At 43.0% G+C, this 14,093-nt stretch overlaps 1 protein-coding gene across 5 annotated transcripts in view; it reads left to right on the top strand.

Moving 5' to 3' along the window:
• SCMH1 (Scm polycomb group protein homolog 1) overlaps positions 1-14,093 on the top strand; it is a 39,529-nt gene that overhangs the window by 14,807 nt on the left and 10,629 nt on the right. For 4 of the 5 annotated variants that reach the window (XM_081335467.1, XM_081335469.1, XM_081335466.1 and 1 more), the window contains 7 exons: positions 335-569; positions 1,692-1,780; positions 3,448-3,691; positions 10,156-10,388; positions 11,581-11,707; positions 12,414-12,614; positions 13,386-13,568. In XM_081335467.1, coding sequence (XP_081191593.1) covers positions 335-569; positions 1,692-1,780; positions 3,448-3,691; positions 10,156-10,388; positions 11,581-11,707; positions 12,414-12,614; positions 13,386-13,568 — 1,312 coding nt within the window. The remainder of the gene's footprint in view (positions 1-334; positions 570-1,691; positions 1,781-3,447; positions 3,692-10,155; positions 10,389-11,580; positions 11,708-12,413; positions 12,615-13,385; positions 13,569-14,093) is intronic. The other variant, XM_081335468.1, reaches the window with a different exon arrangement.

Genomic DNA, 14,093 nt, shown 5'->3' with positions numbered 1-14,093 from the left:
AGGGACAGTTTGGTTAGAGTATGAAATTCTGCCTGTTTTACCTCAAAAGATACTGACGAACAAAAGGAAGGGGAAAACTTTAGATTTTAATGTCTTCAGCTGAAGAGAATTAATCTTCTGCTGATGGTTGGATTCTCCTCTCTTCCCCCTGTTTCTTATTCCTGTTGATTTCTCTTTGCATGCTGACTGTGAATCACAGCCCAAAAAAAGTTTTATCGGTGTTCAGATGCCGGGAACAATGTAGGGAATGGGAAGGAAGGAAGAGGAGTTTGGGGAGAGTATAAAATGGGCTGCCTAAAGGAGGAAGTGTGACCAAAAGCCTTGTCCTTCTCAGTCTTATACCCCGCCTAGCAACGAATTCAAGATCGGCATGAAGTTAGAAGCCCAAGACCCCAGAAACACCACGTCAACTTGTATCGCCACTGTGGTGGGGCTGACAGGTGCCCGTCTCCGATTACGCCTCGATGGCAGCGACAACAAGAATGACTTCTGGCGTCTGGTAGATTCTGCAGAAATCCAGCCCATTGGCAACTGTGAAAAAAATGGCGGGATGCTCCAGCCTCCTTTAGGTGGGTTGAACCTTTTTGTGGCCCCAAAGAGGATTACTACTTTCTTCAATACCAGGAATGGTATCCATGGCATATGGTTTTGGTTTTTTTTTTACAAATATGGTGTCTGCTAATCCGGGAGGCCTTCTTGCTTTTTTACTAAATTACCTTTTGGCTCCGGTGAGTGTTGGTAGAGGAAGTCCCATTGACACTGCCTTTTTTATATAAAGGACTCACCATTTTCAGAAAAGCTCCTGGCCTCTTCTGCTAATGCTGAAGGGGACAAAATCCCTCAGGACTTCCATAAACCACAAGCACCTGGTGCCTCTTGCCATATCTAACAGAAGATTCCTGAGAATGAAATCCACAGGAGTCGTGCTTTGTCTTCCTGAAAAGCATATTCCGTTATCGATTTCTAAATTTGCTGAGGTTAATTTTGCTTTCCCCTATATGCTGTCTGTGCTGGATTCCAAGGAATTACTTGCCAAGTTGTAAGCAAGTCAATTCATACTAGCTGAGGACTGCTTAGCCATCTCGAGAATTTCCTTTTGTTTGCTGTACTGCAAAATATCTTAATCTGGTCCTTCTTATGTCATTTTTCCTTATCACAAGTAACTAGGATAGCAGCTAGTCTGAAAGTTGATTTAAACTAAATTTAAATATTTTGAAGGCTCTTGATAAGAGTGTAGTTCAAGAGATGCATGATTGAATATTCCTTGAACATTTGATGACTAACTGGTCTGGGAGTGTTTTTTCATAGAATTCTTAACTGTTTATCTGAGTAGACTGATGTTTTTGGAATCAGTAGTAAAATAAGTTAAAATTGAAGGATAATCGTTCTGTTTTATTGAACTACATCGGCACCACTTCCTTTGGCTTCCTTTGTTTATTGCCACGATAATGAGGAACTTTCCATATTGTACTAAAGTTTACTTATCAGGATTGTTCCATTCTATTTCTCATGTCTGTAAATTCTGTACTTCCTTTAGAAGTTCATAGATTAATGCATGGTGGAAATATTTGCTAAACATTGTTCCTGGGAATATTAGTGAATTCTGTATTGGGGCCTTCATAATGGAAGGGTGACTGCTAGGATGTCCTCAATTACAGCTGCTATTTTAACAGCCTCCGTCTCCACTTCAGGTTTTCGTCTGAATGCTTCCTCTTGGCCTATGTTTCTTCTGAAGACTCTGAATGGAGCAGAAATGGCTCCCATTCGGATTTTCCATAAGGTACTGTAGCATGCGGCCTTTTTGATACCCTGAAACCACATGGTTCCATTTCTTGTGATAAATAAATCTGGCTAGTTCTGCTTGATACACCACTTGTTGAAAAAAAAGAATATTTATTTAATATATTTATACAGCTTCCCATCTACCAAGGCACACATAAAAACAGAACGGATAAGAACCGAAGACAATCACAATCCATTACTTTAAAAAGTACCAAGTCAAGTCCCTTAAAAAAAAAATCTCACTAGCACTCAGCAGATTAGGCTGCACCCACATGACAGCTCTGTTAGCCCCCTGGTCCAGTGCTTCCAGAAGACTGACTGGTGGTCCATATTTCAGGGAGGGGGGGGGCTGTTTCCCAGGACAAGTACCATAATAGAGCAGACATACTTCATTGGGGGACCAGAGCTTGTCCATTGTGAAGTCTGATGGGACAGGCAGAAACTACCAGGGAGAAGCAGTCCCTCAAGTAACCTGGCCCCAAGTTACTTGCTTTATGTACAATCAGCATCTTGAATTGTACTTGGACATGTGCTGGGATTTCTGGATGAGATTCTGTGAGTAATATCTGTAGGCCGAAGAGAGAAATCTTGGGAGAACTGAGTCTCTACAGGCAATAAAACGGAATCAATTTAAGTCAGGATTCCTTCGGTGTGAACCTGTTTGTACTAAGATTAAAGACTAACGAAGGAAAGCTGAATATAGAAAAATCCATTTAAGGATTAAGGTGGGTGCAAAAGATATATATTTGAGAACAGAATAGCTACTAAACAATTGAGATCCAAGGATGGGAGGGTGGGGGTGAGGGTGGGAGCCAAGATTTTAAACTGTGTTATGCTTATATAGATGACTGGTAGAAACTGTTTTTTATCTTTTGGGGGGGGTGTTGCTTTAACTGCAAGAAAGGAAATTTATATAATCAAGTTGAGTCCTAGCGTTCCTTTGAATGTGCCAGGTTTTAGTAAGAATTATGGCAGGTGTCTGAAAGCAACCTTGGCACTTGGGACAAACGGTAATTCAACCTGACAACAGGAAAAGGGAAGGAATGTTAGAAGAGGGAGGGTTGGCTGGCTGTTTCAGGAAGTCTGGACTTGCAGTGTCTCTGTTTAGTCATTATGTTCAAACCTGGTTTTAAAAATCAGGATGTATCTTTAACCCCTTTACTCTAATGCTGTCCAAGTCCAACAGATACTGCCCACAAAGCAGAATGCTTTTCCTCTTCTTATACTGTCGTATTTTTGTTCTCCACAGTGCTTTTCAAATGGGGGCACTTGATACTTTCGGCCCACCTCTGCTCTTCCACCATTGACTAATTCAGGATAACTTGGTTTGAACTTTAAAAATATCCTCTGGGTGAACTGCAGATAAGAACTTCCCAAATATAGCCCTCCCGTGCCACTTGCTTTCTTGAAATTAAGTCAGTTTTTTTAAAAAAATGAATCTGGCTATTCTTGCTCAGATGTAGAACCCAATCAATTTTTTTAAAAAAAACAAAAACACAGAATATCACAATGCATCTGAAATTGAGCAATGAAACATTGGAGTCGTTCTGATGCAGAGTCTTGACCTTTTATGATATCTTGTGCAAGAGCATTTTGAGAAACGTGACCAGACAAGTCTGGACCTACGGTTGACTTTAGGATGTTTACTGGGTCTTTCTCCCCTAGGAGCCACCGCCTCCATCCCAGAATTTCTTTAAGATGGGGATGAAACTTGAGGCTGTAGACAGGAAGAACCCGCATTTCATCTGCCCAGCCACCATTGGTGAGGTACGGGGTTCTGAAGTCCTTATCACTTTTGATGGCTGGAGGGGAGCCTTTGATTACTGGTGCCGCTATGATTCCCGTGACATCTTTCCTGTTGGCTGGTGCTCCTTGACGGGTGACAATTTACAGCCCCCTGGAACGAAAGGTAAGTGCACCATCACAGTGTCTACCACCGTTCATCCACCTATATCTCATATCTCTATGAGATTGATCAGAAAAATAAGAGAGGGAGGCATTGAAAAATGGCCTGGGCGGAGGAAAATCAGAGGGCTGTAGGAAAAGGAGTGTAGCCAATGACATCTCTTCCTTTCAGGTGTAAACCTAACCAAGGAAGAGAAAGCAACAGAGATGGTGGCTCCTCCAACCTAACAGTTGTTGTTTAATACCAGATCATTGAGTAAAACCTCTCTATTACCCATAATTTAATCTTGGATGAAAGTTCCAACCTGCCATGTGTCTCAGAATCCTGACTGATGCATAAGTGTGTTTCTCTTGTCAGCTTTGTATGCCAGGGTGTTTTGTAATATAGTCAGCGAGGATTAGGGAACAGGGAGGGCAAGGGTGAATGGCTACGGTTTTGTAGAAATTCTCACTCATCAGAGCGTTTACCAGCATTCTGCTGTATTTTTACTTTTTGCATTCTCTTTTGGTTTTTGATTTTGCTAAGTGCCTTAAAGGTTTGCGAGAATAGAAAGGCAGGGTATAAATCCAATAAATTAACAGCCCTGGAGAAGACGATGACAGTGGAAGAATAGCACAAGAATGAATACATATCTCTAATAAAGCATGAATGGTTTGGATTAAATCAGCTTTTCTCTACCTTTAGAAGACAACAGTTTTTGTTTTTATTTTATTTTTCCGTGTATTTATTGCATTGGTTGCAAATCTTAATAGCAGCATACTTCATCGGTGTCTGAATTAAGCATTATTAAGAAAATTTTAGAGTTGTAATATTCAGCCAATTTTAGTAAACACTCCTGGTTCTAATGATTGCTATATAATATGGTGACAGAGAGACTAGTAATACCTTCAGTGCTTCTTCAAATTGTCCAGGGAACCCTGACATTCCATAGAACGTAGTTTATTACACTCTAAATTGCTTGTTAAACCAAGCTAATCTTGGTGAAGAACATGTTTGTTTGCTCATTTATCTTATCTTTTGAAAAGTCCCCATTATTGCAGGCCAGTTTACTGTCTTCTCTTTCCCAGCATTAGATGATTTGTAACTTCCCAGGGAACTATTTAGGATCTGGAAAGATAGCTTACAGGCCTTTAGACTATGGAAGGTTGCTTTGAGTGAACATAGCAATCGCATTTAGGCTTAATATACTGCCCCATAGCATTTTATGGCAGTCTCTAGCTCAGGGGTAGGCAACCTTGGCTCTTTTATGACTGGTGGACTTCAACTCCCAGAATTCCTGAGCCAGCCATGCTGAGGGGAAAGGGAGAGGTTTCCAAGCTGAGCCATGCTGGCTCAGGAATTCTGGGAGTTGAAGTCCACGAGTCATAAAAGACCCAAGGTTGCCTATCCCTGAGCTAGGCAATTTACAATATGGAAGCTCTGTTTGCATATTGCCCCCAGAAATCTGGGCCCTCTTTTTACTGACCTCTGAAGGATGGAAGGCTGAGTCAACCTTGAACCCCATTAAGATCAAACTCCAGGCTGTGGGCAGAGTTTACATGCAATACTTCTGTGCTGCCACCACGTGGCTGGGTGGAGAAATCACAATGTGGGCAGTCAGACCCTCCTACCATATGATGTATTTCCTTTCCCCTCCCCTTTCTGGGATGGACTTCCTCCTCCCTCTTCCCTAGTGAGCCATGCTTCATTATCAGAAAACATGGGGTCCCAATATGCAGACCCTGGGAGCATTATCATCTTCTAACTATTCTGGATCGAAGCTGTTGTGTTATAATTAATCTCTTGTAAGACTTCTATGGTCTGTGTAAGCAGATATAATTAACCTTAACAGGTCTCTCCAGATAGTTTGAACTCGTAGAAACACCTTTTATATAGAAATACCTTTATTGCAATTCAGATGACGTTGTACAGCATTTCCAAGATATTCCTGAGGTGTCTCCAAGGTTAGAAGATGATAATGCTCCCAGGGTCTGCATATTGGGACCCCATGTTTTCTGCTAATGAAGCATGGCTCACTAGGGAAGAGGGAGGAGGAAGTCCATCCCAGAAAGGGGAGGGGAAAGGAAATACATCATATGGTAGGAGGGTCTGACTGCCCACATTGTGATTTCTCCACCCAGCCACGTGGTGGCAGCACAACTTCACTTTAACCGCTACATTTTGGTCGTGTGGAAGATAGAATCCACTGAAGAACTGCCTATCCTCTTCTGCATCCTTTTCTCTTTTGGCCTTGCTCTCCATTGGTACTCACCTCATTAGATGCTTTGAAGTCAAGGCCCTGCTCCAGTTAGCATCAGTAACAACAACTGCCATGTGTTAGTGCTTCCTATCATTTCTGTTCAGCTTGACTGTTGCTAGATCCCCATGTAGTAATAATGCATTGCAACTTTGATCTGAGTGCTGGCAACTCTACCGCAAACATTGAAGCAACCGTAACAGCGCAGTCACACATCCTCCTTGATTCCTTGAATGTACACCAAGTTTACAAGCAGGTGCAGAATAATTCTTCTGGATTTTCTGGAATTATTGACTAGGACAAAGTGCAATAATAAAGGGCCTAAAGCATTCTTTTCTCAAGATTGGAAACATTTTCCACACACACACACACAAAAAATATACAGGATTGTAACGGATGATGCGTTACCTTATCACAATTTGCTGGTGTGCTACGCTTTTATCAGTGCTGATCATCTTCCACTTCAGATCACCGTAAGATTTAGCAGAGACCCTGCCTGTGTGACTTAGAGTTGCCCACTGAACAAAATGGCAAGTTTCGATAGCATTTTAGAAAGCAAAACTGGAAACTTTTGGAGTTTGGTGGCTTGTAAATTCAGATAAATAAATGTCCACTAGTTGGATTGTAGCTTAGCGGTGGAACAAGTGCTTTATGTGCTAAAGATCCCAAGTTCAACCCCAATTCAACAGTAGAAGCCTAAAGGGGCAGTGATATCATACAATGGTATCCTCTATGATTTTTCTCTAATCTGATGTCCTCCTAATTAGTTTACACAATCCCTGTTGGGCATGCTAGCTGAGAATAATGGGAGATGTATCCCAACTCTGTGGGAAAGCTGAAGACAATTATTCCAAGGGTTATCTGTAGTCTGCAAATTGTCCTCCTTTGGTTACTACTGTTCAAGCACACCAAGCTTTGAAAATAGTTGGAAAATGAGTATATGCTGACTTTTTAGGACTAGAGTTTGGCTGGTTGGCAGCAAAAACTCTGGACTCTGGAGCATTTTAGCTTCTTTAGCACTAGAGGGAGCAGATTATCTGTTTGATAATCTTGAGTTTACAGAAGCTGCCAGCTTCATATATGTAATAAGCTACTCACCATTTAAACCAAAGCTCAAATTTCTAGTATTCTTGCCTAAATGTTAATGATCCCATACACGTTTTAGTCACCATCAGCATAATTATGAATCAGCATCTCAGGGGGCTGATGGAGAAATTCAGAAAATCCCAATGTTGATTGCTAAATGAAGATGGACAAAAGTATTAACCTATAGTTTGGTTTTTGCTTCTTCTCTCTATCAGTTACCTATCAACATTTTAAAAGTATTTGATAATTAGCCCAACATGTTGATAACAATTTTTACGGACATATATGAACACCTCAGGAACAATTACCTTTAAAAAATTTTGGATTAAGAATCATTCTTCTCTCTTCATCTGCATCTGATATTCAGAGATGGTTGTTTTTTTTCAGGGAGTGAGAAACTGGCAGGCCAGATCCTCAGTTCCTATTTTTTAGAGTGAGCTACTAGCAACTGATCTTGCCTCAGCTATTGATCCCTTCATATGCCTCTTCACCTCTTGGCTGGCAAGGTGTGCCATGGAGTTCTTTTCAAATGGATAGAACCCTTCTATTAATCTTCGTTGATGTCTTGATTTGGGGGGGGGGGGGCGGGGGGTGTTACACAATGATTGGGTGCTGCTTGTTGCCCTGTTGTGAGTCTTCTAGATCACAGAGAGCAAAATAAATGGTTAGTGATAAACGAGGATGCCTTTATCAGCAGGGCTGCTCAACAGACTAACCTTTGTTGTGGGGCATCGATAAATTCTGCAGAAATGTTGGGGAAATACAGGTGGTCCTCAATTTACAACAGTTCATTTAGTGGCCATTTGAAGTTACAACAGCACTGGGAAAAGTGGCTTATGACCATTTTGCACGTTTACCATCGCTGCAGCATTCCCGTGGTCACATGATCAAAATTCAGAGGCTTCGTAACTGGCTCATGTTTATGACGGTCGCAGCATCCCAGGTTCGCGTGATCCCCCTTTTTTTACGACCTTCTGACAAGCAAAGTCAATGGGGAAGCCAGATTCACTTAACAACCGTGTTACTAACTTAACAACCGCAGTGATTAACCACTGTGGCAAGAAAGGTCATACAATGGGGCAAAACTCACTTAACAATTGTCTTACTCAGCAACAGAAATGTTGGGTTCGATTATGGTCATACGTTGAGGACTACCCGTAGTTAAAAAGAAACGTTAAAAGTTACTGGCAAACATCAATGTGTACAGAATTTTTAACTGTTAACATGCGCCGCTTTGGATCAAGCGGTGCATTTCGGATTCACAGGGACCTCCGCTAAAGTTAAGTCAACACTCATGAACCTGAATTGTCTGGCATTCTTAGCAGCTGGGAGACAGGATGATAAAAGTTAATTGCCTTTGGACAGACTGTGAGCTAGAGGCACTTTTCTGCATTATCAAGAGATCTGGAATGTGAAGAGTAGAGTTTCAACCCTGGCACCGTTCCAGCTGGCAGAGACACAGGGTGGGGGAGTGTCTTGCCAAGCAAAGGAGACTTTTAAAAGGATGCACTCTTTTCATTGCAGTGCCAAGGGCAGTGGAAGTTACAGCACTGGAGCAGAACTATAGGCATCCATCCCAGTTTTCTTTGTTCTGGTTGATGCAGTCACCCGTTCAAACAACTTTATTATGCTCAGCAAGCATGCAAAAGTTAATTGTTTTTAAAGTCACCATAGCTATGTGTTAAATGGCACCTGACATTCTTCCTCTGTACCTGTCAGCCATTTTTTTCCAAATATTTGTGAACAGATTAAGAGTTTATTCAGCTTTGATATTTCAGGCTGGAAGGGAGAATAGCGTCAGGCAGAAATTGGTAGAAATGAGGTCTCTGTCAAAAGACCTGTACCTCTCTTCCTCCTTGTCATTCAGTTGAATTACCAGAAGATAAACCCCGGCATAACTATAGATTTGTCTGTCCAGACTTCACCATTTCTCATGAGTTGTATTTCTAGTAGTCCCAGTTCTCTGCCTGTTTGGAGAGTCGAACAGAAAACGTGGTACCTTACTGTACTGTGAAGTAGCAGAGTATGTAATGTGGGAACTAGAGTCATTCTGTAGCCTTTGTTTTTGAGTATTATGACTTCAGGAACATGCTTGCATCTGAACAGTTAGCTCTCGTGCATTAGTATGTTGACCTAGATGACTCTGTGCTCCACCCAATGGCATCTTCTGAAATGAAGTCCTGTCCATTTCACACATTTTCTTTGTGTGGCTTGTTTTTAAAAGCTATCCAGACTGCAGTTTGTTTAACAAAGCTTTCAATTATTAAAAAAAACCAGAAAAGTGAAAATAGAACATATAAAACAAGTTACATGGCAGCATGTTAAAATTATGTGCTTGCCCACTGTCATTACTTTATCTAGATGGTATAAATGACGACAGTCGGTTTGGATAATTGGTTTTATTGTACCCTGCCCAGAGTCACCTTGTATGAGATGGGCAACCATATAAATTTGATGAATAAAAATAAAAATGTTTAAATCCCCAGCAATGCTGGCTGGGGAATTCTGGGCGTTGAAGTCCACACCTCTTAAAGTTGCCCAGGCTGAGAAACACTGGTTTTGTGGATTTCATACACATAGTAGATATGCACCCTCCTGCTGGCTGAAACTAGTGTATATTATTCAGAGACTTAGCCCCCTAGAGATGGCTTTAATGAAGTCCACCGGTCTTAAAGGTGCCAAAGTTGGTGGCTGAGTGGGTTAGGACGCTGAGCCTGTCGATCAGAAGGTCGGCAGTTTGGCGGGTCGAATCCTGAGTGCCGCGTAACAGAGTGAGCGCCTGTTACTCGTCCCATCTTCTGCCAACCTAGCAGTTCGAAAGCACGTAAAAATGCAAGGAGAAAAATAGGGACCACTACGGTGGGAAGGTAACAGCGTTCCGTGTGCCTTTGGCGTCTAGTCATGCCGGCCACATGACCACGGAGACGTCCTCGGACAAGCGCTGGCTCTTCGGCTTTGAAAAGGAGATGAGCACCGGCCCCTAGAGTCGGAAACGACTAGCACGCATGTGCGGGGGAACCTTTACCTTTACCTTTTTACAAGCACACCAGCAGAATGATTGCATGCCTTTAGGTCTTCCGGAGAGAGTTTTGAATGAAGCTTTGGTGGTCCTTGATCATCTCCTCTCCTTCCTCTTTTATGCCAGTAGTCATTCCAAAGACCCCATTCCCTGCCCCTGATGTGATTTCTGAAAAAAGCACCATACACAACAGCACAAAGAGTATCCTGGAACATCCGCCTGGACAAAGAGGATGCAAACCTGGTCGTAAAAGAGGCCGGACACCCAAGGTGCTGACCAGCCATCCCAACCCCAACCCTTCCAAGGCAGTGGAGCCTTTAAAATTCCCCAAAAAGAGGGGGCCAAAGCCTGGTGGAAAGGTAGGTGGTCAGTGTGTGGGGCTGAACTATCAAACATAGTCCTACTTCCTTGATACGGTCACTGCGGCAAGATAGTTGTATGCCCAAAGATGGAGGAAGAATGTTTGCTTGCTGATTACCCCAGCTTTATTTTGCATAAATTTATTTATTTTATTTATTTTAATTCCATTTATATCCCGCCCTTCTCCAAAGACTCAGGGCGGCTTACAAGCTTAGCAGTAGCCTTCATTCTATGTATATGCCTGCTTATTGGTGGCAAACATATCTAATACTCCTTCCTCCTTCTAATTTTCCTACAACAACCCTGTGTGGTGGGTTGGACTGAGGGAGAGTGATTGGTTCCAAGACACCCAGCTGACTCTCATTCCTACTGAAGAACTAGAACTCACAGCCTCCTGGTGATTGATCCAAAGTGACCCAGCCGGCTTTCATGCCTAAGGCAAGACTAGAAGTCATGGCCTCCTGGTTTCTAGGCCAGCATCTTAACCACTACTAGGCCAAACTGGCAATTAATTAGTTAATTAAAAAAACTTTGACTAGATACAATATACTTTTCACATATTCCTGCTTACTATCTTAAAATCACAAGAAGGACTCTCCAGCACTGAAACTTTTGAAAGAGCTTTAATTCTAAATCTGAGCAGGCTGTGGACTGGTCAGGGTTCTTGATCGGCTGCTTTCAAGCTCCATAGGGCAGGGGTCCCCAATCCCCGGGCCACGGCGCACTACCGGGCTATGGCCTATTTGCAATTGGACAGTGGGCCTGCGTACAAGTGCACATGTGCACAAGTGCGCTGGCCCACTGCCCCTGCGAGTCGAACTGCACACCTGCTCACACGGCCTGGTTCCCTTCTTCCCCCACCCACCCCCAACCAGGCCACCAACCTGCAAAGGTTGGGGACCACTGCTGTAGTGGAAAAGCAGGAAGCAAAGACAGCCAACTGCTTAAAAGCTTTGTCACCACTATAAATCGCAATTTTTATGCCACGCCCCTTGGTAGTTGCTGTTGACTCAAGATATTTTTATCGCTCATTAGGCTTCATACACTTTTGTCACAGAGACACTGTTTCCTCTTTATGTTCCCGACAGCCTGTCCTTGATGCTGTAATATCAGTTCTTAACAACGTCTTCCTTGTACCCAGTAGACTTTGTTCTTCCACTGAAAGCCATTAAACGTTTTTTTTATTTTCAGAGAAAGCCGCGAACGTTACTAAATCCAGCACCCACTTCCCCTACAACTAGCACTCCTGAGCCTGACACAAGTACGGTACCACAAGATGCAGCTACTATCCCCAGTTCTGCTATGCAGGCTCCTACAGGTAAGGAACTGCCTCCTATTACTTCTGAAAGTTCCTGCTATCTTCTGGTGGGGGGGGGGGAACCTGGCTCTTCCTGCAGGCATTCTGCTGGGATGATTAGTGAACTCATGGCAATGTTAACGTATTTTGAGTTTTGTCTTCCCCTGGTGTGGCGGTTCTATTATCTTGATTGTGTAGTTTATTATAGTACTTTCAAATTCATATTCTTGGTAAGCCACCTGGAGTCATTTAGCACCTGGACAGAATGAGAAAGCAAATAAATGAACAAATCTATAAACAAATGACAAACCTAATGAGGGAGATTTTTAGAAGGTAGCAACTCCATACGATAGAGGGGAAAAATAGGGCAAAAGAATGATTGTCCAAGATGATTCTTTTGTTCACGTAACTGGCATCAAACTAAAAATATTGGACTGCTTTGTGTTTGACCTGTTTAACGGCACAATTTCTGCAGGAATTACGAGGCAGGGTTTCAAGGTGAATTCATAAGCACATGAAGAACAGTGTATCTTCGTTGCCATCTCACAGACTAAACATTGTTTTTAAAAGGTCACTTTGCGTTTACAAATGTTCATGCGTTAGGAATTAACCAATAGAGGATAAATGTTACTACAGTCCTGTGTGGTTTTTTTTTCAAATTAAGCATTGAAGGCTTCTTATGTGTTTGCTTGTCCTTTCTCCCCTCTGTCTCCCCCCCCCCAACTAGTTTGCATCTACTTGAATAAAAACTGTAGCCCTGGGCCTCATCTGGACAAAAAGAAAATCCAGCAATTGCCTGACCATTTTGGTCCAGCTCGAGCGTCCGTAGTCCTGCAGCAAGCAGTCCAAGCTTGCATTGACTGTGCTTACCATCAGAAAACTGTCTTCTCATTCCTTAAGCAAGGCCATGGAGGAGAGATTATTTCAGGTAACACTCCTATTGATCTGCCCTACTTTGTTGGGAAAATATCTCCCAGGAAACGTGTCTGCTAGCCACCATCTAGCCATGAGGTTCTAACAGTGGCAATGCAGCATCATGTGCTTTTTAGAAACCTTTGGAGCAGGGCTGGACGACTGTGGCCCCTTTATGACCTGTGGATTTCAACTCCCAGAATTCTGGCTGTGTCAGGAATTCTGGGAGTTGAAGTCCACGGGTGGTAAAGGGACCAGAGTTGCCCAACCCTTACATTGGAGTAATGGAGTAATGTTCTAGTCCCGTGGTGGTGAACCTATGGCACGAGTGCCACAGCTGGCACGGAGAGCCCTCTCTGTGGGCACACGCGCCATCGCCCCAGTCCTAGGCCTTCAGCTGGGTTTTATAAAAACTTTTCGCTTTAGGCCTCTGCTGCCATGGGCAAAAAAAAAAAGGTTCAATCAATCAATCATTTTCAACTTCTCGCGGGGGGGGGGGGAAAAGATCTCACAAAGTTGGAATTAATTGATTGAACTTTTTAGTCCCACCCAGTCTGCCGTTACCACCGCAGCCATGCCCACCCAATGGGCCACGCCCACCCGACACACGACGATACATAAGTGGGTTTTGGGTTCTCCAAAAGGTTCGCCATCACTGTTCTAGTCATTAAATCCGGAAAGCATTTTATTAGACTGAATGACAAGTGGACGCAGGGGGGGGTGTTGAGCTTTGCTGGTCATCTCTGTAAAATTTTATATATTTGGCTTTGTTGGTTTCCTCTTTCAGCTGTGTTTGATCATGAGCAGCACACTTTAAACTTACCCGCCGTGAATAGCATTACGTACGTCCTCCGTTTCCTTGAGAAACTGTGCCACAACCTGCGAAGTGACAACCTCTTTGGGAACCAGCCCCTCACTCACCACCACATGCATCACTCCAGAGAATATGACCATGACAAATACCTTCCAGGTAAGAATTGGCTGGGAGAGTTTTCATGCTAATCTCTGCAGGTGGAGTAAAGTTTCGCCAGACAGATTCATTCGTCATTTTGAACCTGTTCCTAACACACACACACACACACACACACACACACACACGCCTATTCTTGTGTGCCTTTTTTTAAACTTGGAGCAAAGCTTACACAGTTAGTTCTCAACTCATGACCCATTTCAGTCGTAATTCGTGACAGTCGTAAAAACAGATCACCCACCCGACAGAACTGATTTTATGACCTTTTTTGCAGTAATCGTTAAGCGAATGCCACGTCCCAAAGCGACTGCTGGAGTCTTAAAGCAAACATTGTAGTCATAAAGCGAGCCCACTGTTCGCTTTGGGGCATTTTTTTTCCCTGAAAACCAGTAGTAAATACTAGTTTTCAACAAAAATGTTATAAAACGTGGTGATTTGGCCATGGACTGCTGCAGTGCAATCTGGCTGTTGAGCACCTGACCTGCGATCGCATAATTATAAAGGGGGGGTGGGTTGCCTGTCCAA

Source organism: Vipera berus (assembly GCF_964194415.1).
Source record: "Vipera berus genome assembly, chromosome: 9".
NCBI lineage: Eukaryota > Metazoa > Chordata > Lepidosauria > Squamata > Viperidae > Vipera > Vipera berus.
This window is presented reverse-complemented; position numbering and strand designations above follow the sequence as displayed.